This window comes from Pleurodeles waltl, chromosome 3_1 (genome assembly GCF_031143425.1).
Source record: "Pleurodeles waltl isolate 20211129_DDA chromosome 3_1, aPleWal1.hap1.20221129, whole genome shotgun sequence".
Lineage (NCBI taxonomy): Eukaryota > Metazoa > Chordata > Amphibia > Caudata > Salamandridae > Pleurodeles > Pleurodeles waltl.
Genome location: NC_090440.1, coordinates 1,611,916,146 through 1,611,943,658, shown reverse-complemented (window position 1 = coordinate 1,611,943,658; position 27,513 = coordinate 1,611,916,146). Strand labels below are relative to the sequence as shown.

The 27,513-nt window shown below is 44.4% G+C and overlaps 1 protein-coding gene across 1 annotated transcript in view; it reads left to right on the top strand.

Annotated features, from left to right (window-relative positions):
* TTC21B (tetratricopeptide repeat domain 21B) overlaps positions 1-27,513 on the top strand; it is a 489,309-nt gene that overhangs the window by 100,339 nt on the left and 361,457 nt on the right. Inside the window, exon 7 of the mRNA XM_069225262.1 lies at positions 11,452-11,536. Within this exon, the coding sequence (XP_069081363.1) occupies positions 11,452-11,536 (85 nt within the window). The remainder of the gene's footprint in view (positions 1-11,451; positions 11,537-27,513) is intronic.

Below are 27,513 nucleotides of genomic sequence, written 5' to 3'. Positions count from 1 at the left end.
GCCAGAGCTACAGTGCTGTGCTCTCGATTGAAAACATGCTAAGATTGGCTTCTACCTAATAGGCACATTTAATTGACTTGTAAGATTATAGTAAAATGGCACTACCTGTGCTCAGGGCCTGTAAATAAATGCTATTAGGGGCCAGCAGCACTGCTTGTGTCACCCACCTAAGTAGCACTTTAAACATGCCTCGGGCCTGAATTGCAGCCTGTGTGCAGTTTTTAAATCTCCATTTTAACCTGGAAAAATAGACCTTTTTGACAGTCCCAAAGTCTCCTTTTTAATACATAGAAGTCACTCCAGGGTAGGCCTTGGACAGCCTAGAGGGCAGAGTGCAACGTTTTCAAAAAGTTGGACATGTACTTTTAAGTTTTGCTGGTCCTGGTAGTGAAAAACACAAAGTAATTTTTAGGTCGAGCCTCGCTTGTGAAACTCTTGTGTTCATTTATGGGTTTGGAGCCCCCCCCCCCCCCCCCCCCAATGGCTTACCGTTCGTTCTAATCATTATCTCTGTTCTTTGCTGCCTTCTTATTGAGCAGTGCTTGGCATGGGTCACTTCCTCTTCAAGCCATGACGCAAGGACCAAGTACAGATTGCTTTCATTAGTGCCCCTCCACTTGTTGCCGTCGCCCACTCATGCTGTGGTTCAGGTACTAATTGCACTATTACGCAGTTAATGCAGAGTACTGCTTGGGTGGTTCCCGTCAGTGGAAGCATCCTCATACCTCCAACAGTTTTCTAGCTTTCTTGCATGGCGTTCACTAAATGCAACATAAGAGTCGGAACCCACCCTGCGATATCTGCAACATGTACCTGAAACAGAAATCTGGTGTTCCCGATGGATCACATGAATTCAGGCAGTGGCAAACCGCCTCTCCCCCTGCGACAGGCCTAACCCGGTCGGCAGCCTCGGAGTTGTGCAAAATATGTGCTTAACATTTCCCTCTTGATGTGCTTATAAAGAAAGTCCTGAAAGCCACTTGGTGCAAAGGGGGGGGGGGGGGTCACAATGCGAAACGTAGCTGGCATCTCCTGCTTTTCACCATGGGATGCAGGTCGAAACCGCTTGTGAGGGTGATCCGGCGAGACCTTTCACGGATGCCACCTGGTCGGGGGCACTCTCCAGCCATACTAATGTCCCCCGTAATGTCAGATTCACCCTTATTCAATTTTACTTATTTCACAGAGCTTATCTCACGCCAGCCCACATTAACAAATATTTTAATCGTGTGGATGCCTCTTGCCCTCGCTGCAATTTAATTGGAGTGGATTTCCTCCATATGTTCTGGTCTTGTCCTTCCTTAAGCACTTACTGGAATGGAGTTGCATCATCCCTATCCATATACACGTCACGTCCACCACTGCTAGATTTCAGCTCCAGTCTCTTGAGCCTTTTTCCAGAAGCAAAAAGCATCCACAAGGTTTCTGGACTTAGGACTTCTGACAGCCAAGCGTCTCATTACTAAAAGGTGGAAAGCCACCAAACCCCCATTGGTACTGGCTTGGCGGTGCTCCTACATGACATGGGCAGAAGGTGAGGGGGTTGCACTGCAATGCGTAGGTACCCCCTATCCACTGGTTGGGCCGAAATGTTGACACACTTGTGTAGGGCGGAACAAGACATAGATGCCAACGATGCAATGCCACCCGACACCGAGCTAGTGCCAGCTTGATCATAATATATGCTGCGTCTATCACCTCATCGCTTATTGGTATGCTTTCTCTCATGGGCTCCTGACACTTCTACTTACTTGAATCTGGTCCAATGTTCTGCGGTGCTTTGAGTACGAGTGGTGGCACAAGGACACTGCCGAGATGGGAGGCCACCGGGCTTCGGGGTTGGGAGGGGATGGGAAAGGGCTCTAAGTTTTGTTGTCAGTTTCACTAGTTTTATGTAATTCCTTCTCTTGTCATTGTTGAATCTACAAATGCATTGATGGCTACCTGAGCAAAGGGCTGGATTGTACCTGAGTTGCGCTGACACTGAATTCCCTAGTGGTGGGTTATAGACTTTATGTAGCCACCTCTGGCATGACGCTATTTTCCAGTGCACCCTTAGTTCTTTGCCACTTTAATACAGCTATGCAAATGGTTCTTGCCACTATTACTTTATTATACGGACCGAACTTCATTGCTTCCTCTTCAAGGAATTAGAATGTATACACTGTGAAAACACCACCTGCATCTAACCCGTGTCAATGCCAATCAATTCTGTATGGTATAAACTGGAGTTATGATAAATGGATAAAAACTAAAAAAAAGATTTAACAAAAAAAAAAAAAAAAATGGGATGCAGGTCGAACACTGTGTCATTGACACTGCAAGTATTTGTTGGGTGCTCTTCCGCAGTATGAAAGCACGTTAAATCATCCTTGCTTAGAATAAATGCTTATGTGGCTCGCAACTTCCATTGTTTTCCCTAGTCTACGTCTCCCTCTGAAAGACCATAATTCAGCCAGCAAGAATGAGCTGCTTTCAGTAAATTGCTGTTGAGAATCGGTGTGTCTTCTTGACCACGTTCTCCTGCTCCCTGAATTGGTGGTGTAGTGTCTGCAGTTTACGGAACATGAGTCCCTGCTCATACACCTATTTCTAGTACAGGCTGTACAGATAACTGTCTGGCAGAGTAAAGCTGTATGTGGCACCCTACAGCTGAAACCTTTGAACAAATGCAGCCACTGAATTCCAAAACACCACACCAGATAAACAGCAATGCAGCGCAACAAGTGCTGCTACAGAACTAACTTGTCAACTGAACTTGTGTGTTCCTGCTTACAGGCCTCCTGCTGGGGGGTGGGGAGTTTTGTCATTTGGAAATCAAAATGCACTTTCAAGAGGTTAGCAGTGAATACCTGGTGCGGTCTGGGAGTTGGAGGGATGCCCTGACGGTGCTTAATCAAAGCACTCCGACAACATTTGCTCAGCCTGAGATAATCGATAAATAGTTCTCCTGCAAAACCGGTGCCTCAATCTCAGGGACGCTGCCTGGCAACATCTCGGTTCCTGTTGGGTCATATATTAGAAACAAAGGCATATGCCTCCAGCTCTATTAAGAAATGGCAGAAAAGCTACAAAAGTCATTACATATACGCTTAAAAATTCCAGAATGAGACCTGTGCCCATAATCTGGCCTGTAACGGAATTATCGACACACCAGAGGGAACACCCGGATGCAGTTCTAGTTTTATAGCTAACATGATTTGCAGCTTATTTTTCTTCATTTCAAGAACATGTCTCTAAGCTTCAGCATTCAAACTTAGCTAAGAAGCGAGGACAACTGTGGGTGTCACACATGGTGCGGGGCCATTAGGCTGCTGTTGTAGTTTTTTCTAGTTCCCATTTTTGCGAGACCGCGCTGGCCGCATCATAGCTCTTTTAATTTATCACCGCCTTCTCCTGTTTCTTCTACCACCCACCTTTTTGTTAAAATTTTTTTTTTACTTATCCATACCACTTCCCTGTTTTCTTCTCCCCTCTCACCTACCGTCCCATCAGTTTCTTCTATCCCTCCCTCAATTCCACCTCATCTGTTTCTTCTCCCCTCTCACCTACCCCCACGCAATTGCCATCACTAATAGCTCAGCCATGCACGAGACCTATTGGCCTTGCCAATGCTTGTTCATTACTGCAAGACCTCTCCCTTAGGTTAGCATTGTAGTTACCGTATTACATTTAATAAGCTGTAATTTTCAAATGAGAGCAGGCAGCCCGTTCTTGTTTGGTGTGTTTGGAATTGTAATGAAAAATCCTAGCTTATTGTGAAATCTGATTTTATATTACAATTTTGAAAATGCCACTTTTAGGAAGTTGATATTTTCTTGCCTTAGCCATTTGGTGCCTGCAGCCTGTTTCTGGGTCACATGACTGGGTGTAGTTGACAGTTTGGCTTTGTGCACTCCTCCTCAAAGACCATACACTTAGGTGCGCCTGGATGGGCAATTACTGGCAGGATGGAAATGAGGATCTGGGCCCACCCATACATACACTTGAATAGGATGTGTCCTGTCTCCACAGTAAGGGATGCAAACACCCTGTAGTTATTCTGGATCCAAGGCCAGGAAAGCAGGGTACCTGTGTGTATCAAAGGCCTGCCTCTAGAAGCTTCTTTCCACTGGAAAAGCCACAACTGGATATAAATATTGTACCTCGGACACTAACTCTTCAGTACACTTCTAGACCTTTTGGATACTCTGCCAGGAAGGACTGCAGAGCTGCTGAAAGGACTGCTTTGCTGACCTACAACCCTTTTGCCTGGGTGAGAAGGACTGGGCCTTAATCTATTGAACCAAGGTCCCCAGAGTGACTCCAAGGGCTAGTTGATTGGCCTCCTGATGTGAAGGCTCAGGTACGCGACAGGCTTCCAAAAATCTCGCACTTGCGAGGACTCTGTGAATCAACTCTGCCTATTGGTGCTAACCCACTCCTGGACCCTTATAAGTGGGCTTAAGGTGCTCTGCCAGCCTCTGTGGATCCAGCGAAACTGTTGAATCTCCCCTGCCGCATGGCACAACTTTGAGACAAACAGATGCATCACCATTTCGGCGTACATCAGAACCATTGCAAAGGGCCGCATCGCCTCCGCAGCCTCCTAGGAACTGCTGCTGCTGACGCATCTTTGGTGCAATCCCTCGCAACCCTCATTGACTGCATCTTCAACGATGATGCTGGACTCCCCATTGCAGACTTGCAGGTCCTTGAAACTGACGCATCGCCTCGACTGTCCGACGCATTGCAAACTTTGTCGATGGGATCCTCAACAACGATGCCGGACTCTGCATCGCGGCCTCAACACACTTCTCAGCCGATGCTTCACTTCCGCTGTTCGCATCTTCACCGCAAATGTTTGCAATGCTCCACAGACCTGGGTTGAAGGTACTTTGTTCAACTGGAATAACTGGGTCTCTGTAGCTGTCCTGCGCTACATCATGCTCGGCACGATCTTGTGACTTTGCCCCAGTCTGGCGCAACCAAATATCCACAAGTGGCTTTATGTGCTTTTTGGTGCTATTTCTTAAAAATATTTAAACTTGAATATCTCTGGTTGTATTGGTTTGACTTTTGCCATTTCGGTCTTGTTGTATAAATTTAAAAATCTCTGCTGCGGGATCCTTTTTGTGTAGTGTTTTTCACTTTACTACTATTTGCAATGTTGCACAAATACTTTACACATTGCATCTAAGGTAAGTTAACTGCTCTGTGCCAAGCTTCCAGAGGGTTAAGCACATATTCTTTTAGGGTTGGCTTGTACCTCACCCTGACAAGGATTGTGGTTGCTGCTTGACCTGGGCTCACACCCCAGTCAACCAACAACCCAATTACTCCCATTTAACACATATTATGTCACTTTCAATTGGCAGTGTTTCAATCCTACTTACAGGCACTGTTCTATATAGCATTCAGTAAGTCCAGTTATGAGAGCTCAACATACTCTATCACCTTCCTGGTACTTGAGCTCTGTTCTCTGCTCAACGTCCTGTGATTTTCAGCAAATCACTGTATAGCCCCATTCTTAAATAGCGTGTAAAGTTATCTGTTTTTTTTTTTATTTGAAAAGCACTCCAATATCTCTGGCCAAGTTGACGCTATGTAAATGTTAAGTTACAGTTTTTGCATTATTTGTTTAGAATAACAGCCGCCCACCCCATATTCTATATCATCATTTGATTCAGTTTGTCTTGGGGGTATTTCAAATATCGGTATGTGCATTTCACTATTTTTACAGGATTTTCCAGGGATGTGAGTAGTGCAGGAGATCTTTGTAGTCACTTCCTGTCACCAGGCAAATCCTGTTCTTTCCTTTTTATCTGATAGAAACGTCTAACCACAGATTCCTTACCTTATAGAATATTTCCCAGGTGTCAGACTGGATCTGGAATTTTTCGAGCAGGATCCCTGTACGCCAGTAGGTGGTGTAATTTGGCTCTTTACCTGTGGCATCTGCCCCAGATGTGACATGTGCGGAGAGGGTATAGGTTTCACCACAGAACGTTGATGTCTGCTATTTTCCTTCCGCAGCAGTCAGCGGAGATCCGTAGAGAGCTACCCCCAATCTTTTTTGACTGAACTTTTTTTCTTGAGGCTTTTTCCAAGATTGCATCTACTGATGTGCTACGGATGTCTCCTAAGAAGCCTATAGACCTCAATTCATGTAGTACAAGTCACAGACAGATGTCAAACAGTCCATCATCTGGTTTGCCTCTGGTGCTTTGAGAGGGACCACGACTTGAAGACCTCTGAGCACTGATGCGCAATAAACCCTAAGGCTCTGAGGGTTTGGTCCTTCAAGCTCCTCACTGCCCAACATCAGACGACCTCACAAAGCTCCCTATCCCTGTCACAAAGAAGTTCCCCGAACAGTTTGTGGATCTGCTACAGACCGTTGTTGTCACGTTCAACATGACTGGATATGTCCCATAAAGAGACGAAGTCCAAGAAGTTGAAGTACTCTGACTTCTCCGTGCCAGTCCAGGTCATCGGACCTGCCGCGGGAGTGTCTGCATTGTAGGCCATGCTCCGTGGTGGAGACTGTGCCAGGTTTGGATCCACACCTCCCAGACTTTCCTGAAGTAGCCAGAGCAAACCCCATCCACATCAAAAGAGTTTGAGGCTATGCACCTCATATTTGGGTAGCCCGACCCCTCTGGGGTGCCTTTGGGCTCCACGGTTGTGGGAGAGACTTCTACTGATTTTCAGCTGGTTGGTCTGCGCTCAGTGACAGTTGCGCCCCTTGGATTCGGTGTGTGTTCTACAGAGGCACCATCTGCGAGACCGGGTCTTTCCCTAGTGCCCCCTACAGTGCAGTTGCTCTTGGCGCTGTTGATGCCCGCAGCGGAGCCAGTCTCATCACTATACCCAACTCTGACATGGACCTGGATGGGGTGTCGCCCAACGCCGATTCCGGCGCCAACCAGTAACATGCCTCCCAAATCGGAGCCAGTGCCTTTTCTTTTGACAGGCCTGGAGAGGGTGAAGTTTGCAATCGGTCAGATGAATATAATGGTTGCCACCATCCTCTTGATGACACAAAGGACAGCTGGTATGAGGAACTGGCAGTGGTTTGAACACCTCACCAGGAACTGGCTTGGTCTCTCTCCCTACTGTGGCTACGGAGGAGGGTGGCTCATTTGCAACAGTGGTACTCAGTGCAGCTACCCACAGCGGCAGGCAAGGCAAATGTCTTGACAGAGATGCTTCAGCCACTCATGGACATGCTATTTGATGCTTTTTGCCACTTTATTGACAAAGAAGATTCCACGTCAGAGCGCTTCAGGGACAGCAGAGTTACAGCTAGGTATTTGGTCCTGTCTGTGGCTCCTTGTCCATCCCAGTCTGCCTTTCGCACCTTGTGTGGCTACACAGATCATGTAGGGCCACCAGCCACGTCAGTCCACCACTCCGCTGGCAGCTGCAACCATCAAACCCCTTTAGTTTGCCCTGTTACCAGTAAGGGCAACAAGTGGACGGCAGGATCCACCATCAACTGCCCCAGTGGAAGTTGATAACATCATCCAACAGGGATTTTGCAAAACATTCAACAGGGCTGCCCAATCCCTTTACTTTTTCTGGAAACTCCCCCACGCATTCCACCCACTTACGAGCAGCTGATAGAGGACCATGTCTCCATGCTCGGTGAGGAAGTGTTGGTTCTTTTGGCCAAAACAGCCATCAAGATGGTGCCGGCATCCGAAGTAGTAAAAGTAAATTGTGTTTTTTTTTTTTTTTTTTTTTTTTTTTTTTACCACTATTTTCTGATGCCCAAAAAAGAACAGAGGCCTTCCCCATCCTAGACTTGCACCTTTTCAATTTCTTCCTGAAAAAGTTCAAAATGCTCATCTTAACTCTGGTTTGGTCTGCCCTGGACCCTGTAGATGGTGGCGTTGGATTTGCAGGGTGCATATTTCCACATCCCCATCCTGCCAGCCCACAGGCACTACCTGTGGTTCACGGTAAGCCAAGAGCATTTCCAGTTTGCCATGCTCCCCTTTGGCCTCACTGGTGCCCCTATGGCCTCACTGGTGCCCCTTTGGTGTCCACAAAAGTGATGGCTGTAGTTGCAGCACATCTGCGTCTGTCAGCAGTTCCGGTCTTTCCACACCTCAACAATTGGCTGTTGAAGGTGGGCTTGCCCCAGGCTGTTGTGTCCCAACCTCCAGATTATGATGGACCTCCTACATTCACTGGGGTTCAGCATCAACATGCTAAAGTCGCACTTGTCACCCTCTCAGGCTCTCCCTTTCATGGGGCTGTTTGGACACAGTGCAAATTTGGGCCTATCCAGGATATTCGGACTATGATTCTGATGTTTCAGCCTCTGTCCTGGATTTTGGTGAGACTGATTCTGAGACTGTTGGACCTAATTGTCCCCCTCTCTGCGACCTGGTCCATATCTCAGAGGTAACTACAAAAGACCTGCAGTGGTGGCTGACAAACCGCGACTGGGTCAGTGGCAGGCCCCTCTCCACTTCCCACCCAAAGCTGATGGTAGTGACAGATGTGTTGGGGTAGAGGTCAGAGGTCTCTGGTCCTTGGTTGAGTCTGGATTTCACATCTACCTGCAGGAGCTCCAGGTGATACGGTTGGCACTGAAAGTCTTTCTTCCTTCAATCAAGGGAAGGCTATTGCAGATGTTCACGAACAACACCACTGCCATGTGGTACTGCAACAAAGAGGGCAGGGTGGAGTCTTGGACCCATTGTTATGAGTCCCTGCGCCTCTAGACTAGGCCGTTCTGCAGTGGTTCGACACCTGGTGGGCTCTCTGAACGCCAGGGAAGGCAAACTTAGACATCAATGCCAAGAGGGTCATGAATGACATCTCCACCCAAAGGTGGTGCAAGGTGTCTTTCTAGAGTGGGGAGGGCCTTTGAGTGTTCTCTGCCATGGCAAACAGATCTAAACAATGTCAGCAGTTTTGCTCGCTGGCGTTTCCAGTGCATTCTCTCTCTGAGATCTCAAGTGGAACTCTCACATTCTGTATGCCTTTTGGCCGAAGCCACTCCTGCTCGAGTTCTCAAGAAGATCAGGAACGACTGGGCCCAAGTTATTTTTGTAGATCCAAATTGAGCACGTAGGGTTTGTTATGGCATAGTTCTGAGCATGAGCATCGGTCCTCTGATCAGGCTGCCGCTCCAGGAGGATCTTTAGTCACAGCAGCAGCTGAGGATTTTGCACCCGAACCTGGGTGCCCTCTGCCTTCAATTGTGGAGATTGAACTGCAACTGTTGACAGCTTTCTCCCACAGTCTGTGACATTAATCTGGCAGAGAGGTGTCCCTCCACCAAGGTGGCATATGCCTGCCATTGGGACAAATGTGGAACTTGGTGTGCATCCAGAAGTATTGACACCCCCCAGTTTCAGCACTGTTATCCCAGATTCTGCTTTTTGTTGTGTTTTTTTTTTTTTTTTTTTTTTTTTTTTTTTGCCCAGCATGGCTCTGCATTGGACACAGTTAATGGTTATAACCTCTGCCATTTCGGAATTCTTGTGATTGACGGACTAATCTTCTTTGTTCAAGTCACCCCTTGTGTGTAGTTTAGGAACCTAGTCACGTTTCCTCCCAGGCCATTCATTATGCCCCAGTAAAATGTTGACCTAGTCCTTAACTTGCTCATTTGCTTGACCTTTGAGTTGTTAAATAACTGCCCACTTTGTTTGCTGACTATGAAGACAGCCTTTCTAGTGGCCGTAACATTGATCAGGAAACTCAGCGAACTGCAGGCCCTCTCTGTACACCCTCCTTAGGCCAAAACATCACCTGGCCTACCCTTTCTTGCTCCACCTCACCCTTCCAAAAAAGAAGAGTCTCCGTCTCTGGATCCAAAAAGAGCGTTGTCATTCTACATTGATTGCAAAAGAGTTCCGGACTCTTAGTATGACATGTTGAGCCTAAGAAAGGGAAGGCAATGCAGAAACAAACTGTTACGATGGATAGTGCTCTGCATGAAGGTCTGCTACGCATTGTCCAAGAAGCAACCCCATGAGGGCTTGTGTGCTCATAATACCAGAGCCAAGGTTGTAATCACTGCATTAGCTTTCAGAGTCCCTCTCCTGGACATCTGCCTGGGAGCAACATGGGCATCTTTGCACACATTCCCCAAGCACTACTGCCTGGATTGTCAAGTCCGTTGTGAAGGGCATTTTGCCTCTTCAGTCCTGCAGGTCACTTTGGTCTAACCAGTTCACAAACCCACCTCTGGGGAGGTATTGCTTGGTTATCTATTCTAAGGTAAGAAATCTGCATCTAGATCACATGGACAAGTTAGTTACCTTTGGTAACGCCTTATCTGGTAGAGATAATATCTAGTTGAAGATTCCTTGCAGACCCGCCCATCCTCCCCACTTTGTGAGCTGATTTCTAGGGATAGGGACTTCCCTTTCAGGACTGTAGTTTTGAAGCACCAGTGGTCAGTGTTCTTTATGGCTCGTCGCTTCTTACGTGGAAAGTCGTTAAAAGAAACTGACGTAATCGCACTGGGGTTGCACATGTATAGGACCTGCAACGTCCTATCCAATGCAGACGACCCCCGACAACAGAAGCAGAGCTGGTCGGCGCCACCTAACGGCTCGCAGGGGTACTGCTTGAAAAATATCTCTAGATAAAGACAAAAGCCCGGGGGAAATTCTAAGGTAAGGAATCTGCAACTAAATATTGTCTCTAACAGATAAGGCGCTACCGAAGGTAAGTAACTTGTCCTCCTTGTAATTTGCATCCTTTATTCTACTGCATATATAAATAAGCATTTATTACTTGTGGATTGCTGGTCATGTTGTTCATGTTACTCACGTGTTGTTCAGAAAACATATTTTCTGATCAACCAAAATATCTCACATCAAAGCAATCTTACAAAGACTGAGGGATCCGTGTTTCTCCTTTTTATTAATTTGTCCCTGAATATGTGTTGAATGTTACCTTTGCTGATTTGGTGTTGAGGTATTAAAGGGTATTAAGCCTCTCTGATAACACCACCTGAGCTAGATCTCATAAAATTGGCCTTGAATCACTTGGAGATGTTTTAAGGCATTGTGCAATTACACACCTAAATAACAATTACATAAATAAAAATGGTTAACTGATGAGAGGGAAAGTACCTTAGTAGCGGGTAAGGATCTATTCAATCCATTGTAGAGTATTAACAAACATTTGTTTTGACAAAGTATCCTACTCTGCAAAACGTTTTACAGGTTTATTTAATTAAGTTTTGTGTATGGTTATAAAAATAGTGATGACAAGATCAAAACATGCCTTAAATATATGTCACACAAACACCCAAGCTGCCAGGTTCTTTTTGATTAAAATGTCAAACAGCTTTTAGATATTCTGAAATGTTATTGCTGTCTGTATGCGGTGTTGCAATCCTAGTTACTTATTTCCCAGAGTAAAAGACAGTTACACTTATCATGGAAATGGGGCACTCATTTTTTAAAAATGTTTTTTGCCTTTGTCATGATCCAGATTACTGCAGCGGGAGAGTCATAACTTGGAAGCATTGAGGATGCTGGCTTTGCATTATCTCTGCAGGGAAGGAAATGTACACGAGGTAACCTTTTATAAAACCTGCTTATCAGTTTCTTTCACGCTATGTGTGAAGTCGAGCTTCCTAAAATTTAACAAATTGAATTAGTTTCTACAAGACTAGTTTTTAGATTTGGCCTGACAGCACAGCTGTCAAGGTACCTTATGTGATCAGCATAAAAAGAGAGCTTTCTGCAGTACTAATGTTGGTTTTCTTGTGTACAGGTTTTGATTTGGCAGAAAATGTGCGCTTCTGCAGAGAGTGCTCCCTTCCAAACAGCTTGGATATTTTTTTTTATGCTGCTGCTTGAGCCAGCAGTTGTAAGATGTCTAGAGAATCCTCATTAATTCACTTAAAGTATCAAGTCAGGCTATTGTGTTACAGTGGGGTGGAGCTTGACCTTTAGGGCACACACGTGACATTATTAGCTAATTACAGTGTGTTTGTTCCGTGGTAGCAGCACAGGTTGGAGGAGGGCAGTCATGAGGAACTTATTGCTGTTTTCCAGTCTTAGCACTCATCCCACTTCATCATCAACTTCAGAGTACAGTTGTGTGTTTGGTGTCATTTTGGGATGCCCAGGCGGTGCTAATCTACATGGATTTTTACATACTTTCACAAAGCATTCATTGAAAGAATGGTGTTTTTTCTTTTTTATTCCTGGGATCCCCTTATACGAGTGATATTGTTAAATGTTATATGCTTTGTTGCCTGTAGCTTGAAGTTTAATGTGCTGTGGCAATTATTAAATAAAATGCCCTACTCACTCTGCGTTCCGTGCTGCGGCGGTATGACAGCACTGCTGTTAACTACCATTTCACTACAGCATCATAGTATTGCATTACCTCTTCGAGTATTACACTACTATCCTCCACATCACACTGCCGTTGTCAGGCACCACTAAGCCTCTCCTCAACATTATACTCCAAGTTGAGTATCACACTATCACACACCAACACATGACTACTAGTAGCGCTCAAGATATAAGCTTCCTTGCCTTGTAGCTTGACCTTGAGGGCTTTATGGTTGAGGTGATGACTATGAACATAACTTATTTTTCCCATTTTTTTTATTTAATTTTTTTTTAAATTCTACGTTCCAATCATTATGTTTATTACCAAAGGTAGTGGGTTTGTAATGATAACTACATTGAGGAAGTAAAGCGGTGTTATGTAAGCAAATATTCTCCCCTTTTAAGTACCCAGTTACGTTTAGACTCCCAAAATTGGTTGCAAATGATGGCACCTGCTAATTTGCCATATCACGGGGTACACAAATTAGCGGCCGGGTGCGCAGTTCATACCCAGATACAGTTGCAAATACAGGCATGAGGAATCGTGCAAGTTGCACCCTATTCTTCTTGATTATGTGCAGCATGACATTTTTGAAACGGGAGAGTGTCACGCATGCCAAAAGGAGTGGATGTTGCCATGGCGATTGAGTGCTGAGGCATGCCAATGAGCGGGAAAGCATGGGCGGCGTTGCGTTTCTGGTTGTTACCGTGTTGCAAGGTCAGGGACAGCAGTGCTACACTGTGCCGTCCTGCGGTCCCATGAGTGCCAGGAGCACCAAACCAGACTGACCAGATGTGAAAAAGCAAAGTGGGTGGCCTTGTGGCAGGCAGGACATTGTGTGATGTCTCCGCCCTTGCGGGACCCCAACGCGTCTTTGTGTAATTTGAACAGCCCCTGTTCTTAGTTTGAGGACTAGATAACTCTCAGCCACATAGTGAGATGGGCCTCCCAGTGGTATATCCAGCGACCACTGTCTGCTGATGACAAGTGATCTGTCTGATCCCCTTGGACGTCTGGGTATTTACATAGGAGGAGGTAAGCCTCACCTGTACTTCGGCAGAGATTTATTGGTTTAATTCTCCATATGTATTACCAACTTGTCAAACCACTCTCCTGAAATGTTGACGAATGATTTTAAAGAGTGCAAAGGAGTGCCAAAGCACTTGAGCTGCGAGCCAGAGGTTGGCCCATTGGTCAGTAGTTGAAGGAATTTGTGGTCACATTTTTCCCATTGAGAAGGGCTCTGTTTTAACATTGTAGTTTTTCTGTCCATGGCCACTTTCCCATTTAGGCATTAAAGAACCTTAAGATTTTGGGGTGAGCTGAGCAAATAAATTGAGTAAACCACCTTTTCTTCTCGTCCTTATTGATTTGAATTACCAGTAACTAGCTCTCCAAATGTATGCTCCAAGAATTTTGCAAGAAAGCACTGTAGGAAAATCAGGGGACGTTTTTCTCTTTAGCCCCCCCCCCTCCACCACCACCCCCACCCTCTCTCGTCTGGCTTTGTATCCAGTTTAAAATCCACAACCTCCATGGTTTTTGTGCAGAAATTTGTCACAAGACATTTTAAATCGCCTTATTACTCAAATGATTCTTCAGAGGTCGGTAGAGGTAGTATAGTGCTATTTGTCAACTACTCCTGATACTTTGAAAGCAGTGGTTGCCCTAGTTGATCCGGATTCTGACTTTTTGATATGTGACCCAAAAAGGAGACAATCATACCTCCTTTCCTCACCCAATCTCCATTTTTCCAGCACAAAGACTAAGGGCCAGGTGTACAACCTTTTATTTTGCGACTCTCAATTGGCGATCCGTTTGGGAGTCTCAAATTGCGAGTCATAAAACAAAATGTACAACAGTGCTAAGTACGCTGTTTGCGTTTCCCAATGGGGTTACAAATGACCTACCTCGTGAATATTCATGAGGTTGGTCGCAATTTTGCGACCCCATTGGGAATGGCCGCACTTATAGGATTGGTGGCCTTCTGGGGACAGCAGAGCACCATGTCTGTGACTGCTTTTTAAATAAAGTATTTTTTTACATGCATCCCGCTTTGGGATGCATTTCAAACAAAAAAAAATTAAAAGTTTTCTTTTCATTTTTTCAGAGCAGGCAGTGGTTTGTGGGACTACTGCCTGTTCTGCAAAAATATTTTCGCTTCCATTCACAAAAGGAAAGGGGTCCCTTAGGGACCCCTTCCCGTTTTGATAATGGGGTAACACCAATTTCAAATTGGTGTTAATTGCTATTGTTGTGCGACCGCATACATGATCATAAAACAATTGTACATACCACTGCGACTCACAATTAGGAAGGGACACCCTTGGAACGCCCCTTCCTAATTGTGACTCGCAAACCCTTTAGATTACTGATTCGCAAAATTGAGTTTGTACATTGGAAAATGCTTTTTTCTTGTGACAAACTGCCCAATTCCGCAAATCAGGCTGTTTGCGACAAGAAAAAAGCTTTGTACATCTGGCCCTAAATGCAGTAGTATTTGCTGATCCACCTGTCATGAATGATGTTAATTGTACAATGTTATTGATACTGTGGTGTATTTCATAATAAAAAGATATCTTTTGTGAATTCCCTTTGTTTTTGTGCCCTCCTTGCTTCCTGAGGGCTGTAGGAAGTTTACAGGGGCAATACCTCTCCGTCTATGGGGTGCTGTGGCCCCTCTACTGAAGTCAAGGACTAATGTGGATATGACTCTCTGCTGCATTAATGCTACCGTAGCTGAGATGGGTCTTCTTCTCCCAGTAGCCCCACAGTCAGGAGGAGGGGCACAGATCTTTTAATGCGGTCTAAGGTGCTCTGGGACGCCCGCAGCATGGGATTGCAGCTCTCTGGCCTATTGCTGCTGCTGTCAATGGAATGGGACTGCACACCCTAGCAGCCCCATAGTCAGGAGGAGTGGCACAGAGCTTTTGTCATGTCCAAAGGCGCTCTGGGACCCCCGCAGCATGGGATGCAACTCTAGCCACATTGTTACTGCTGTATCTGGGGTGCGGCTTCATCCCCCAGCAGTCCCAGAGTTAGGAGAAGGGACAAATATTTCAACATGCTCAAAGGCACTCTGGAACTCCTGCAGCAAGGGACGCGACTCTCTGCTGCATTGCTGCTGCTGTAGTTGGGTGGGGACTTCATCCCCCAGCAGCCCCACAGTCAGGAGGAGCACAGATCTTTCAACAGGCTCAAAGGTGCTCTGGGACTCATGCGGCATGCATCGTGGCCAACAGCAGGCCAGTCTATGCCTGACCTTGCCAGGAAGAGGCAGGTCTGGGCTACCCCATTTGGCTCTGCTTGTGAGAAGGTAGGACTTTATTGCGGGACTCTCGCTCTCATTATAGCGTTTTCAAAGTGGCCTGATTGGGGATCATGGGCAAAAGAAAAGCAATGCCGTCCAGAGAAGCGAAGGACTGTAACCACTCGTCCTCCTTCTGTTACCAATTACCTGTCCACTGTAATGGGAGCCATCTACTCAGAAATTGGTTTGGTCACGGTGCGAATCAACGCTGTCGAACATCTTTACTTACCTTCACACTTGTGTCCCTGGAGGCCGTTGCTGTCAATCGAACCCTGGAGTGGAAGCACCTACTGTTGCCAAGGAGGGTAATGAATAAGCCCTTCCAGTAATACCTGTAACACTAGCACTGATCATTCTAAGAGAACCATGGTCAAAGTGATGAGCAAGCTGTTAAGACCACACGAGCTTTAAACACCTTACCAGTGATGACTGAAGATAGTGCAGAACACCCTTGCTAACTTTTGCTGCTTCCAGAAAGAATTAAAAGAATTAAAAGGAGTAAGCAGGTCACCCCAAAAAAAGGAAAAAGACACCCAAATCCTCCTTGGTTGATAAGGCAAGCTGTCCCTTGCCCACTCCTGGCAAGCATAAAGAAAGTATGAATTTCTCCTCAAATACCCCTTCTAAATTCTATTATTAAAGAAGACTGAAAAGGACTGTGTTTGAAGTTGGATCTGTTTTTGAAGGATCTGCAGGAGGTTTCCGACTAAATTTGAGCAGGGGATAGGGACAATTCTGACATCCCCTGGTCTACATTAGGCCTAGCTGCCAACAGCGGTTATGAGTAAGCCAAGCCAGTCCACCCCAAAATTAGGGTCCTTTTACCCTACTCTCAATGCCACTTTTTCTTCAGGGACGTCTACCTGTTTAGCTGTCAGTCCACTTAGTAGAGACAGTTGTGAGGAAACAGTAAACCCCCCCCCCCCCCCACATCCCAGCCCTGCCCTGTATCCTAATAACTTGCATCCATCCCCCCTTGCATGAAGGTAGAACACCATCTCCTGTCGATTTCATCAGTCCCACTTACATTCCCCCCCCCCCCCTGCCCCCCCCCCCCGAGTCCACCTCATTTGTTATCATTCTGGACCAAGTATCTCCTTTACAACCAGCAAAGAAGAAGCCTTAAATGGATTTGAATCCTAATATAATCCACTGGATTAGGGCAAACTCAGGCTGGGCAGATGATCTTTCATCTGTGATCCTGACATGGAGGAGAGTGTCCTGGGAGGACCGAGAATCAAAATTATCCTCAGGCAACTGTGTAGTCATAAACTTTAGAAAACCCTTGGCTGGTGGGGAAAGTGCCTGCAGCCTTAAAAGATCTGGCTAATTCTCATGGCCGAATCAGAGCTCCTTCTTTGAGATTTTGTGTAAACCCATTCACATTCTGGTTCTAGTGGGAGAAGGTATTGGCCAGGACAATGAAAAATCGTGACTCTAGCCCAGGCTCTGCCAATTTCTTTGCATAATCGTTTTTGTCCCCCTTGAGCAATCTTCAGGACATTGATGACATCCACTGTCATCTGAATCTCGAAGTCTTTTCCCCCCTCTCCTCTTCGAAAAGTGATTTCACCCCATCCAACATGAGGACTGTTTTGGCCCGCTCCTAAAACTGACGTTTCATAAGGGGCTAACAGATATTTTATATTCTCCAATTTGTTATTGTGGAATATAGCTGGAGGTCGTGCCAAGTTATCTAACAAAAACTGGTTAGGATACATAAAAGGTTTTGATTTAAATGGTCTACAAGAGACATGGTCATTATAAACATTTTCATATCAAGGGTTTTCTTTCATTTTGCAACCCTGCACTCCCGTTTCCTTCTGAACGGGCTAGGGGAATTTGGCATCTTAATCTGTATTAAGATTCCTTGTCTAAAAGTAAAGTACCTAGGAGTTTCCCCTTGTTACAGTTATTGAGGATGTCCGGCTTGGGCTAAATTGATTTTGTTAATTATTAACCTCTATCATAATCTGTTTTTGCACCGTTGTTCTGATGTGGTGGTCTTGTTAGAAGATATGATTGGTAATCTCAATTAAAAAAAATTAAGTAACGCATACTTTAGGCGGTTGATTTTAACTGCACTTTATGCAAGTATAGTGGGTCTAGAGAATTCAGTTGGCCAGACAACCAATTTAGGCACACCAAGTATGGGGACGCTTTGAATATTATGCTATTCACCAAGGATCTCCTTTTTGTGAGCAACTGTGGTTTGACCCCTCTTAAGTCCTACTGTGCTTATACTGGGAGTAACATTCATAATATTATTTATTTTTGTTTCTGATTTCAAATTAATTCAGCTTTTTAGTTTCAGAATATGAAATCTTTCCTAACTGCATAAGCAACCATAATCCTCATGTAGTATCATTTAAACCTAAAGTAGAGGGCAATCTGGAAGTGGTCCTAATTGCCTTTTTTCCTAACAGTCCTCGTAATCAGATGCAATTCTGTTGACCCAAAAAAGATCTTGGCGTCTGTAATCTCTGAACATGTAGGCACCATAAATAAGTGTCTCTATGCTGACACCACACCATTGTATAATAAGAGGGTTTTGGCACTGTTTGTCTCAGTTTCCTAATTGTTAACCTCGAAAGGCAGCACATCCAGCCCTCCCCCACAGCGATGCTTCAATGCAGCTTACTCCAAAGCGCACAAACAGCTGGAGGTAGCCTTAAGCTGTGTCCCGAAAGATAGAGGGGATGTCAGAACAGCTTGCAAGGTCCATATAGCTGCTCTGAAGGATAGGAAGGCCAAATTAAGATATCTTGTTTGATCTGACCTAACAGCCGAAGGGAATTCCAGTGTCACTAGACTTTTTTGGGGAGGTCATTAACTGCCCAATATTTACAGAAGGGCCTCCCTCTAAGGTAGAATGCTTAGTCCCGGTTGGATCTTGGGTTGTGCACTTTACACAGGTATTTTAATTCTTCCACCTCACTTTGTACACAACAGGTCAGTAAGGCATTCTCCACAAAAACATAAAATCGGCCTTCAGTTTAGCTATACTATCAGCATTAAGGATGTTCAGAAATTGCAGAAAAGCAGTGGGACCTGATCGACTTGCTTAAAAAATAACATTGACCTATGGGCCTCTTTGCTTACGAATGTATTTAGAGCTGCGCTTATTGGACATTTACCCTCCACCAGGAAAGAAGCTATTATAGTTTCTATATTTAAAAAGGGAGATAAGAATAACCCAGCCTGTTATTGTCCAATATACCCCACAGTGAAGATTCTGGATTGGGTTCTTTTAGCGAAACTGGAGGAGTGGGCCAATTCTAATAGTTTTCTCTAAGGTGCAGTACAATTGCAGACAAGGTTCTGACACTGTTGTTTGAATCTTTCTCTATTAATTGGCAAGCATACCAGAGCCATGAGAGGGACACAACACTTAGCATTTATTGACTTGTCATGTGCATTTGACACAGTAAATCGTTCCAAATGATGGGTTATTCTTGAAAATCTGAGTGGGAGAGGAGTTAATCACCCTCCTATGCCATCTTCATTGGGATACATCTGCTAAGATTCACTTTGGCCTGAGGGGGGAGCACCAGCCATCCATTGTAACCAGGGAGTTTGCAAAGGCTGTCTTCTAGCACCGTTATTATTATTTATATAAATGGCCTTGAAGATCATCTACTGCAGAAAAAACTAGATTTCTCTTGAGCGGATAATCGGTTTATACCAACCCTCTTATATGTGGATGATGCCGTCCTTATAGCTAGGACTGCAAACAGCCTGCAGAGAGCCAAGGGCGCTTTCTCTGAGTTTGACTGCTTTAGAATTGAAGATTAACAGTCCAAGGTATTTTATAATAGCCTGCGGGCCAAAAGGAACAAAAACCTCGACCTATTTAATGGATGGTGCCCCGTCACTAAAGTAGAGAGTTTGAATTATCTAGGGCTGCTTTTTTGACTTACACTTAAATTGGGGGATCACTGACTTTGAGAGCACGGCAGCCGCCCAGATCAGTTGAAGCCATCTTTCGGTTTGCATCAAAACTGGGCCATAGGCCAGTGAAGGAGATAACCCTGTATAAAGCCAAATGCTGCTCAATTGCTGCCTATGGGGCAGGAGTGTGCGGCTATCGTAACTGTTCTAGCCTTTAAAAACTAGAAAACTGCTTTCTGCGTTGACTACTAATGGCTTTCGGGTTTGCTCACCTTTTTCTGCCATTCAGAAGTGAGCCTAAATTACCTGGTAGATTTTATTTGGCTCAACCTACTTTTGTTATGGCTGAACATTTGGCAATCACTTGATAAGTTTTTCCAAATGCATTCTTTCGGATAGCTTAGCCTTTAACAAGATGGCTAATATTTCCTGGCTTATCTATGTCAAGTGTACTGTGATTACACTTGGGGTCCCAGAGTATTTCATCAACCCCGATTATCTCTTACTTAGTACCGCTCATGATTTTTACTTCTGTATTGGACAATTTTATGATAATTTCCACATGCAGTTTTATCAAGCATATTATTTAGGAACAGTGCAATTCTGATAATTTTTATGTGCATGTTTGTATTACGCGGAATGGAAATAAATTACCACGTGGAATCGTTATTCAAACGTTGATCTTTCATGGCTGAATTGCCGAATAAAGTATATGACTGATTGACTGAATTCCCTAAATTAGGAAGGGACTTCTGAAGTCTCAATGCTAAGCATTTTGTTACTAATACAGACTACCAACCATCGCATGAATAAAGCTCTAGTCCTACTCGACACTCAACTAGAAAAAAAATATTAAAGGCAATTCAATTATGGAGAAATCGGAGTTCAGATAAATTGTAGAGTTGAATTGGAAGCACAAAAACAGCAATGGAAGTAAAAGAGGTTATTCTTCAGACCCTTTCAACGTCTCTGTTTCCTTTCACTCTGTGGGTCTTCGAAATTGGGGAAAGGTACATAAAAATAGTGCTTCAATATCATTCATTTAGTCCCCTACATATAAACAGAATAGTAGAAAAGAGGCACTCAGCTTGGAAAAGGTTTAAAGCTTGCCCCAAACTGACGACGAGATCTGCAAAGCTTGGAACCAAATTGGCCCACCAAATGAACTGTTAAGTCTTCAAACTTGTGTTTTGCAAATAGGAGTATCCCCTTTTCCACTCATAAACCCGAAGTTATTTTACAGAAAAATCAATCTACTTTTAAACATGATGCTTTTAGGGCAAAGTCGACTTTTCAGTAAACTCCATATGAGAGGTTGGTAAGGGATACGACAAATAACAAATTCCAAAGTGTCCAACGAATTTGCAAACCTTTAGAAAAGCCATAGGTGATCCAATCTCAACTAGTTTATTCATTTTTGAAGCTTAAAAAAAGGGAATAATACACTGTAGGCTTTTGTATTCATAGATGGTGTGAATTTACTAAGTGTTATTGTAGGAAGCTGGGCTGGTGCGTGGTGGATGCCCAAGGTATTTGCTCCTTATATCAGGTCCAAGTATCCCCTATTAGTGTAGTGTAAGCAGTGTCTATATGCCAGGCTCGCTAGAGGTAGCTGTGGATGAGCAGCCAAGGCTTATCTTGGAGACATTCAAGGCTCATGCAATACCACTGTAGACACACAGCACTTAAACACATGAAAGAAAACACTCCGTTTTAAAAAAAATGAAGGTATTTTATCTTAATGACACAAAAACCAAAAAGTACTAGAGAGGCAACCCTCCAGTTGGAGGTAAGTAACACACTAGATATCTACATTAATAATCGGAGATAAAATAGCAATAGAAAACAGTGCACTAGCAAAATAGGCAATAGTGACTCTAGGGGGAGCCCTAACAATATACTAAAAAAAAAAAAAAAAATGGAATGCGAATGCAGGACCCCCACCTTGGTAAGTGGAATGTGTAGATAGGAGCTGGGGGTACTAGGAACCCCCAAAGGTAAGTAGCGCAGTGCCCCCCAGCGATCAGGAAGAAAGGAGCAAGTTACTGGATTTTCCCCAAACCACCCAAAAGGAAGGAAAAGATTAAAATGCAACACCCAGACAAGACTGCAAGAAACCAGTGGTGGATTGCTGAAGAGGAAGACCTGTGGAAGGAGGAGGGACCAGGTCTAGAAGTCACAGAATAGCCCAGGGGGAACAGGAGCTACTACCCACCCAGCTGCGTTTGCAGGAGTTGGTCGACGGTAGGATGAAGACCGTCAGGAATGCAGCCCTGGAGCAGGTGAAGAGTTCCTGGAGCATGCAGTTGACGTCCCACGCCGGTTGGATGATCGCAGTTGGCCTTTGGCGTGGAAAAGCCACCATCAAGACTTGGCAAAGGCAGTAGTCGCGGTAAAGCAAAGGTGGAGCTGCTGGGGATCAGCAAGGTCCAGGAAGACTCAACCCATGGGGGAGTACTAGGTGGATCCTCAGCAAGGCAGAGAGTCTGCAGAAGAAAAGGCAGCCCCCACAGGAGACCCACTGGACGGCGAACCAGGAGTTGCAGAGTAGCCCACTCTGGACAGCTAGAGAAGGGTGCCAAGCCGTAGGAGAAGCACGCAGAGGGCTCTGTGTCGCAGGAAGAAGTGCTGGGGCTACATGGAGCCTGAAGAGCCCTTGCAGGAGATGCTAAAAAGCAGTGGTAGCTGCAAGAGAGGCTTTGCACAGGGGTACTGTCCTGCATGGGAAGGCAAGGGCTTACCTCCTCCAAAATAGGACAGCTGGCAGAGAGGACCAAGAAGACTACCCCAGACCACCACCCGTGATTCAGGATCCATGCAGCTCAGGATGAGAGGAGATCCATGCAGCCAGTCGTCGTTGCAGTTGATGCCTGTGGATGCAGAGGAGTGACTCCTTCACTCCAAGAGAGATTCCTTCTTCCTTCTCATGCAGACTGAAGATGTGCCGCCCTAAGAGGATGCATAGCCAGGGAAATGTTGCAAAAGCTGGAAGGAACTGTGGAAACAATGTTGCAAGCACAGTCTTTGTCGTGGATACAGATTGTTGTTCCTGGAGGATCCAGTCGCAGTTCCAGTGGCAAGAAGGTGAAGTAGAGGTTGCAGAGGAGTCCTGCTCGAATCTTGCAATCCGAATCTGAGGACCCACCCAAGAGAGAGCCCCTAAATAGCCCTAAAAGGGGGATTCACCTATCAGGAGGGGTTTCTGACAACACCTGCTTGACCTGGCTAATCATATGCTTTCAAAGGTCCCTGCCAACCTTAGATTCAAGATGGCAGAACCCAGGAGCCCTCTGGAGGAGCTCTGGACACCACCCCTGGGGTGGTGAAGGATGGGGGAGTGGTCACTCCCCTTTCCATTGTCCAGTTTCGCGCCAGAGCAGAGACTGGAGGTCTCTTAACCGGTATAGACTGGTTTATGCCTGGAGAGCACCAAATGTGCCCTTCAAAGCATATTAGTGGCTTGGGGAGGCTACCTCTCCTAAGCCATGTAACACTTACTTTCAAAGGGAGAGGGTGTTGCCCCCCTCTCCCAAAGGAAATCCTTTGTTCTGCCTTCCTGGGCTTGAGCTGTTCAAGCAACAGGAGGGCAGAAACCTGTCTGAGCGGAGGCAGCAGCTTGGGCTGCCTGGAAAACCTCAGAAGGCTTGTAGGAACAGTGCTGGGGGCCGTCTAAGGAGCCCCAGAGTGCATGGAATCATACTTCCGATACTGGCAACAGTATTGGAGTATGATTGCGACATGTTCAACACCAAACATGCCTAGGTTTGGAGATACCATTTATGTAGCTGAACATACATAGTGACCTATGTCCAGTACACGCATAACATCGTATCCCAACACTCACACAGTCCAGGAAAATGGAACTGGAGGTTGTGGGGACACCTCTGCTCCCCATGGGTGGAATAATACATGCTGCAGCCCATGGGGTTCCCCTGGCACCCCAATGCCCCGGGTACCTGGGTACCTTATACTAGGGTCTTACATGGGGGCACCAGTATGCCAAATGTGGGATGAAAGTGGTTGAAGTAACCATGTTTGAAGGGAGAGAGAATAATCTCTGGGCTCCTGGTTAGCAGGATCCCAGAGAACACAGTCAAACACACTGACAACAGGCAGAAAATGGCGGTAACCATACCAAGAAAAAGGATACTTTCCTACGGTTATCTTAGTCAACAAAGGTTGCTTCAATAGTCCAAGGACCAGGGTCTGAATTAAGTAATTTTGGTATCTAATTAAGTGAAAAGCCTGCTGAATGTGCTAATCTTGTCAAATTAAGTTCCGAGTATGCTTTCCCAAAGAACCACTGGGGGGGGGTTCCTCTCAAGCAGGGCTGTATAAACCTACCAACTATCTTTGTAATGAAAGGAAGTTCAGACAGATCAGTGGGAACTAAAATCTCTGCCACATTAAGCAATGATGTGTTTGAGAATTCTCCTAGTTCTTTTTTTTTTTTTCCTTAGTACAATTGTCGGTTCCACTATAGCTCTTATGATATGGGGAAAATAAATAAGGATTCCAGGCATCCGGAAATGGACTGTTGCATGGCTTCAAAATCGTGCGAAATTCAGACTGTTTTGAGGTTCAGGTAGTTTGAATTAGTGACAAGCTGCATGGCACTGTGCCTTCAGAAGTTTTTCTCCAAATGTAGGGAATTCTCAAAAGATCCTTCTTGAGGCAACTTTAAACTACTTGAATCCACCCCCTTATCAAGAACATTTGTAGAGTTAACATCATAGGCTAACCAAGCTGTCAGTGTTTTTTTTTTTTTTCTTATTTGTTTAGAAGTTGCCTAAAACAAATGACAGCTACATCCGCTAAAGAGGTTTTTGTTCTGGAAACTTAGTGCAATTGGATGCTGGTTACTTTTAGATTGTTAACCAATCATTGTAGCCTATTTTGCGCTCTTGTTTGTGTGTATATGGGGATCTGATCATTTTAAGATTCTGCTATTCTGCAGTTATTTTTCTAATTGAAGGTGATTCTAGCCTGAGACTGCCCCTAACTAATATTGATCACTAGAAATTGCTGATGCCATATTGGTATCCAGCAGCTATACATCAAAGGCAGTTCACATATTTTTGCTGTTAGCACAACATAATGTTAGGAACTTAAATGTCCGCTTTCCTGATGTACATTTAGAGCTACTTTTAAGTTTGGAAGGTCAGCAGGCCAATTAGGTATGCTTTATATTTAGTGAACATGTTAAATCTGTTATGTTGTTCAAAGTGGTTGATCTCAGGGTGAGTGATCACTTGCACTTGGAAGTAACATTTAAAAAAAATGTTTGCCAAAACTGTCAATCAGGTAGGGTTGTTTTAAATCTGTATACTCGCATAGAATAAGAGTTAACATTTCTGAAGATAATCTATGCAAATTAGATAACGTTAGATGTGACATATCTTGATTGCTCCTTTGGAGCCTAATTTAAAAAGTATAATCACCTTATAAAGGACGTATGGAATTGTTCTTGGGGAGGAGTAGAATGTTTTCTGATTGGTACAATAATAAGTGTTTTAATTTAAAAAACAAACTGATTACTATATTCTGTAAATTAATAAAAAATAAACATCAAAAGCATTGAAAATATAAAAGAGTAGAGAAATAAATATTGGGTGCTACTCTTCCAAAAGAAGCATATTTACTATAGTTCTTGTTGGGTGCAAATGTATTATACCATTGTACAGAGATATGCAGAGAAATTCTAGACCCTAGTAACAAGATTTAACTATCTCGTAAAAGTCTTGAAGCTTCTGTTCTTGAAGATAAATGGGGCAAGTGTATTTCCTCCTTATATTAAAAAGGCCCAGTGACTATTAATGCTTCCCTGCCTGCCTTATGCTCCTGATGCGTCCTTGATGCAACTTTAGGGAACAGGTTTACTAGCAAAACTAATAACTGATATGAAATCCTTGCAGGCCAGAGGACCTGATGTTATCGCAACTTTTTTTTAATTTTCTTAACATCTTTTATATTGGGCATCATTACTAACGCCCTTTTTCCAACAGTCAATTAACAAAGGTGAGATCCTGGACTCTTGGCGACGTGACATAGTAAAAAAAAAAGTTCACTAAAAACTAGACCATAACGATCCAGCAAATTATAGACTGATTTCCTTTTTAATACTACAAGGAGTTTTGCAAATGTTATTGTACTATAAACTGTAAAACATTAAGTGTTTTGGCAAAAAGATTAGAGTGTTTACCTGGTTCCTCCTAAAATTACCACTTGAGCAAGTAAATGTCTTTAAACACCTAGGTGTCATTGTTGATGTAAACGTTTGTTTGGGAAAAGCATTTGTCAATTTTAAATCCTCACTTTTAGCCTCTACCAATAATTAAATTAGTCCTGATACAAGATATGGTGGCTATGCCACTGAATCCTTAAAGTTGGTCTTTATCAAATTGTGCTGTGATTCCTGGATGGTAGAGTAGACTGGGAGTTTTTAGAACTTCTTTAAAAAGAATGCTTGATCCCTCTCCCCAGTGCCATGAACCAAACCTTAAGGTTGAAATTAGATTTATGTGTTTGCTGGCAAAACTTTGATCAGTACAATTTTTATACTTGTTAAATTGTTATTCAGTGTAGATAAGCTGTCTGTTGTCACCTGAAAACCTGTAGGAGGTGAATCTGAAAATTTGACCCATGAGATAGTTACTTGTGTTTAATTCTGATTTTGGGGATACCTTGTTTGCTGCCAAGGAGGGGCCTGCACATCCCAAAGTGCATCACGATAGGTGTGAGGAGGGGCTACTGCTAGTCACTGTGCCAACACACAAAAAGTGCTTTCCTGACTTCCGTGGTGTGGGATACTTTGTTTGCTGCCAAGGAGAAGACTGCATTTCCCATAGTGCATCAAGAAGCCCGTGAGGAGGTGCTTCCACTAATCACTGCACCAACAACCATAAAGCGCATTCCTGACTTGCGCCACGGCCTGCACCCAGGCAAAGCTGGCCGGGCTGGGCCACCTCTTTCTCGTTTTTTATTTTGTGCCCCTGAATTAATTTTCTTGTCTGGCTTGGGCTAAATGAAAACCTTGAGTAGTTCTATATTGGGAATTACGTGTTACCTTCTTTTATGCCTTTCAGGACTTTCTGCAATCCTGTTGCAACATTCCTTTGGCGTCTGGAAGGGGCAGGACTCCTTCTCCGACACGGGAGATTTACCGATTTACTTTGTTCCTCACATCATACTGCTTTGTGCTACTGTTGCTTTGGCTTTTTGTTTTTAACTCTTTTTCCACAATTACTTATAATATGGGAAAAAGAAAACACTTTTGCCAAATCAAAATCGCCCTGCAATTCATGCACCTCAATATTGAACTATATAATTGGACCATGGGAGCAATCGATAAATCACAAATCTTGAACAGAGACTGTCCATATATAATCAAGGTGCGATGGACATTTTAAATTGGGACCTTATACAAGCTATTGATCTTAATGAATCTCAGAAGCCCATTGTAGAGAATGTGGTAAATAGCTGTGTTTAAGACATTTTAGTGTGTAGTTCTCCGTCTCACCCTGAATCTCTATCACCTTTAAAGCGCATGAGGGCATCTGGGGCCTGTCCCAGAGTTTCAGACATTAACTCCCTGATGGGCCATTAACAAACGTTAAGAACAAGGCCTCAACTAGACCATCTAATACCAGGCCTAGAGTCTTAAACCCTAGGGTGTTCCTGTAAGATTTTAAGACCTTGCTCACTACGGTTCAAGCATTAAAAAATTTGGTGAAGACCTCATTAGACTCTCTTACTACCAGGTTAACACACATGGAGAGCCTTACTTCTAGTTGTTTAGGTCTGTTGAAATCTAAGGCAACTCCTGCTATTAATCCCCTTTCGCCCAACACTAGAATTCTACGGTCCTCTGTTTTACCTTCTCTCCCTATTAACACCATTGGCGTTCAACTAATATCAAACACACTTGTTTGTGGTACAAATATTTTGCCCATGAATCACCTTCGCACACTTTTGTTCAATGCATGAACACTCAGTCCACGCATCGC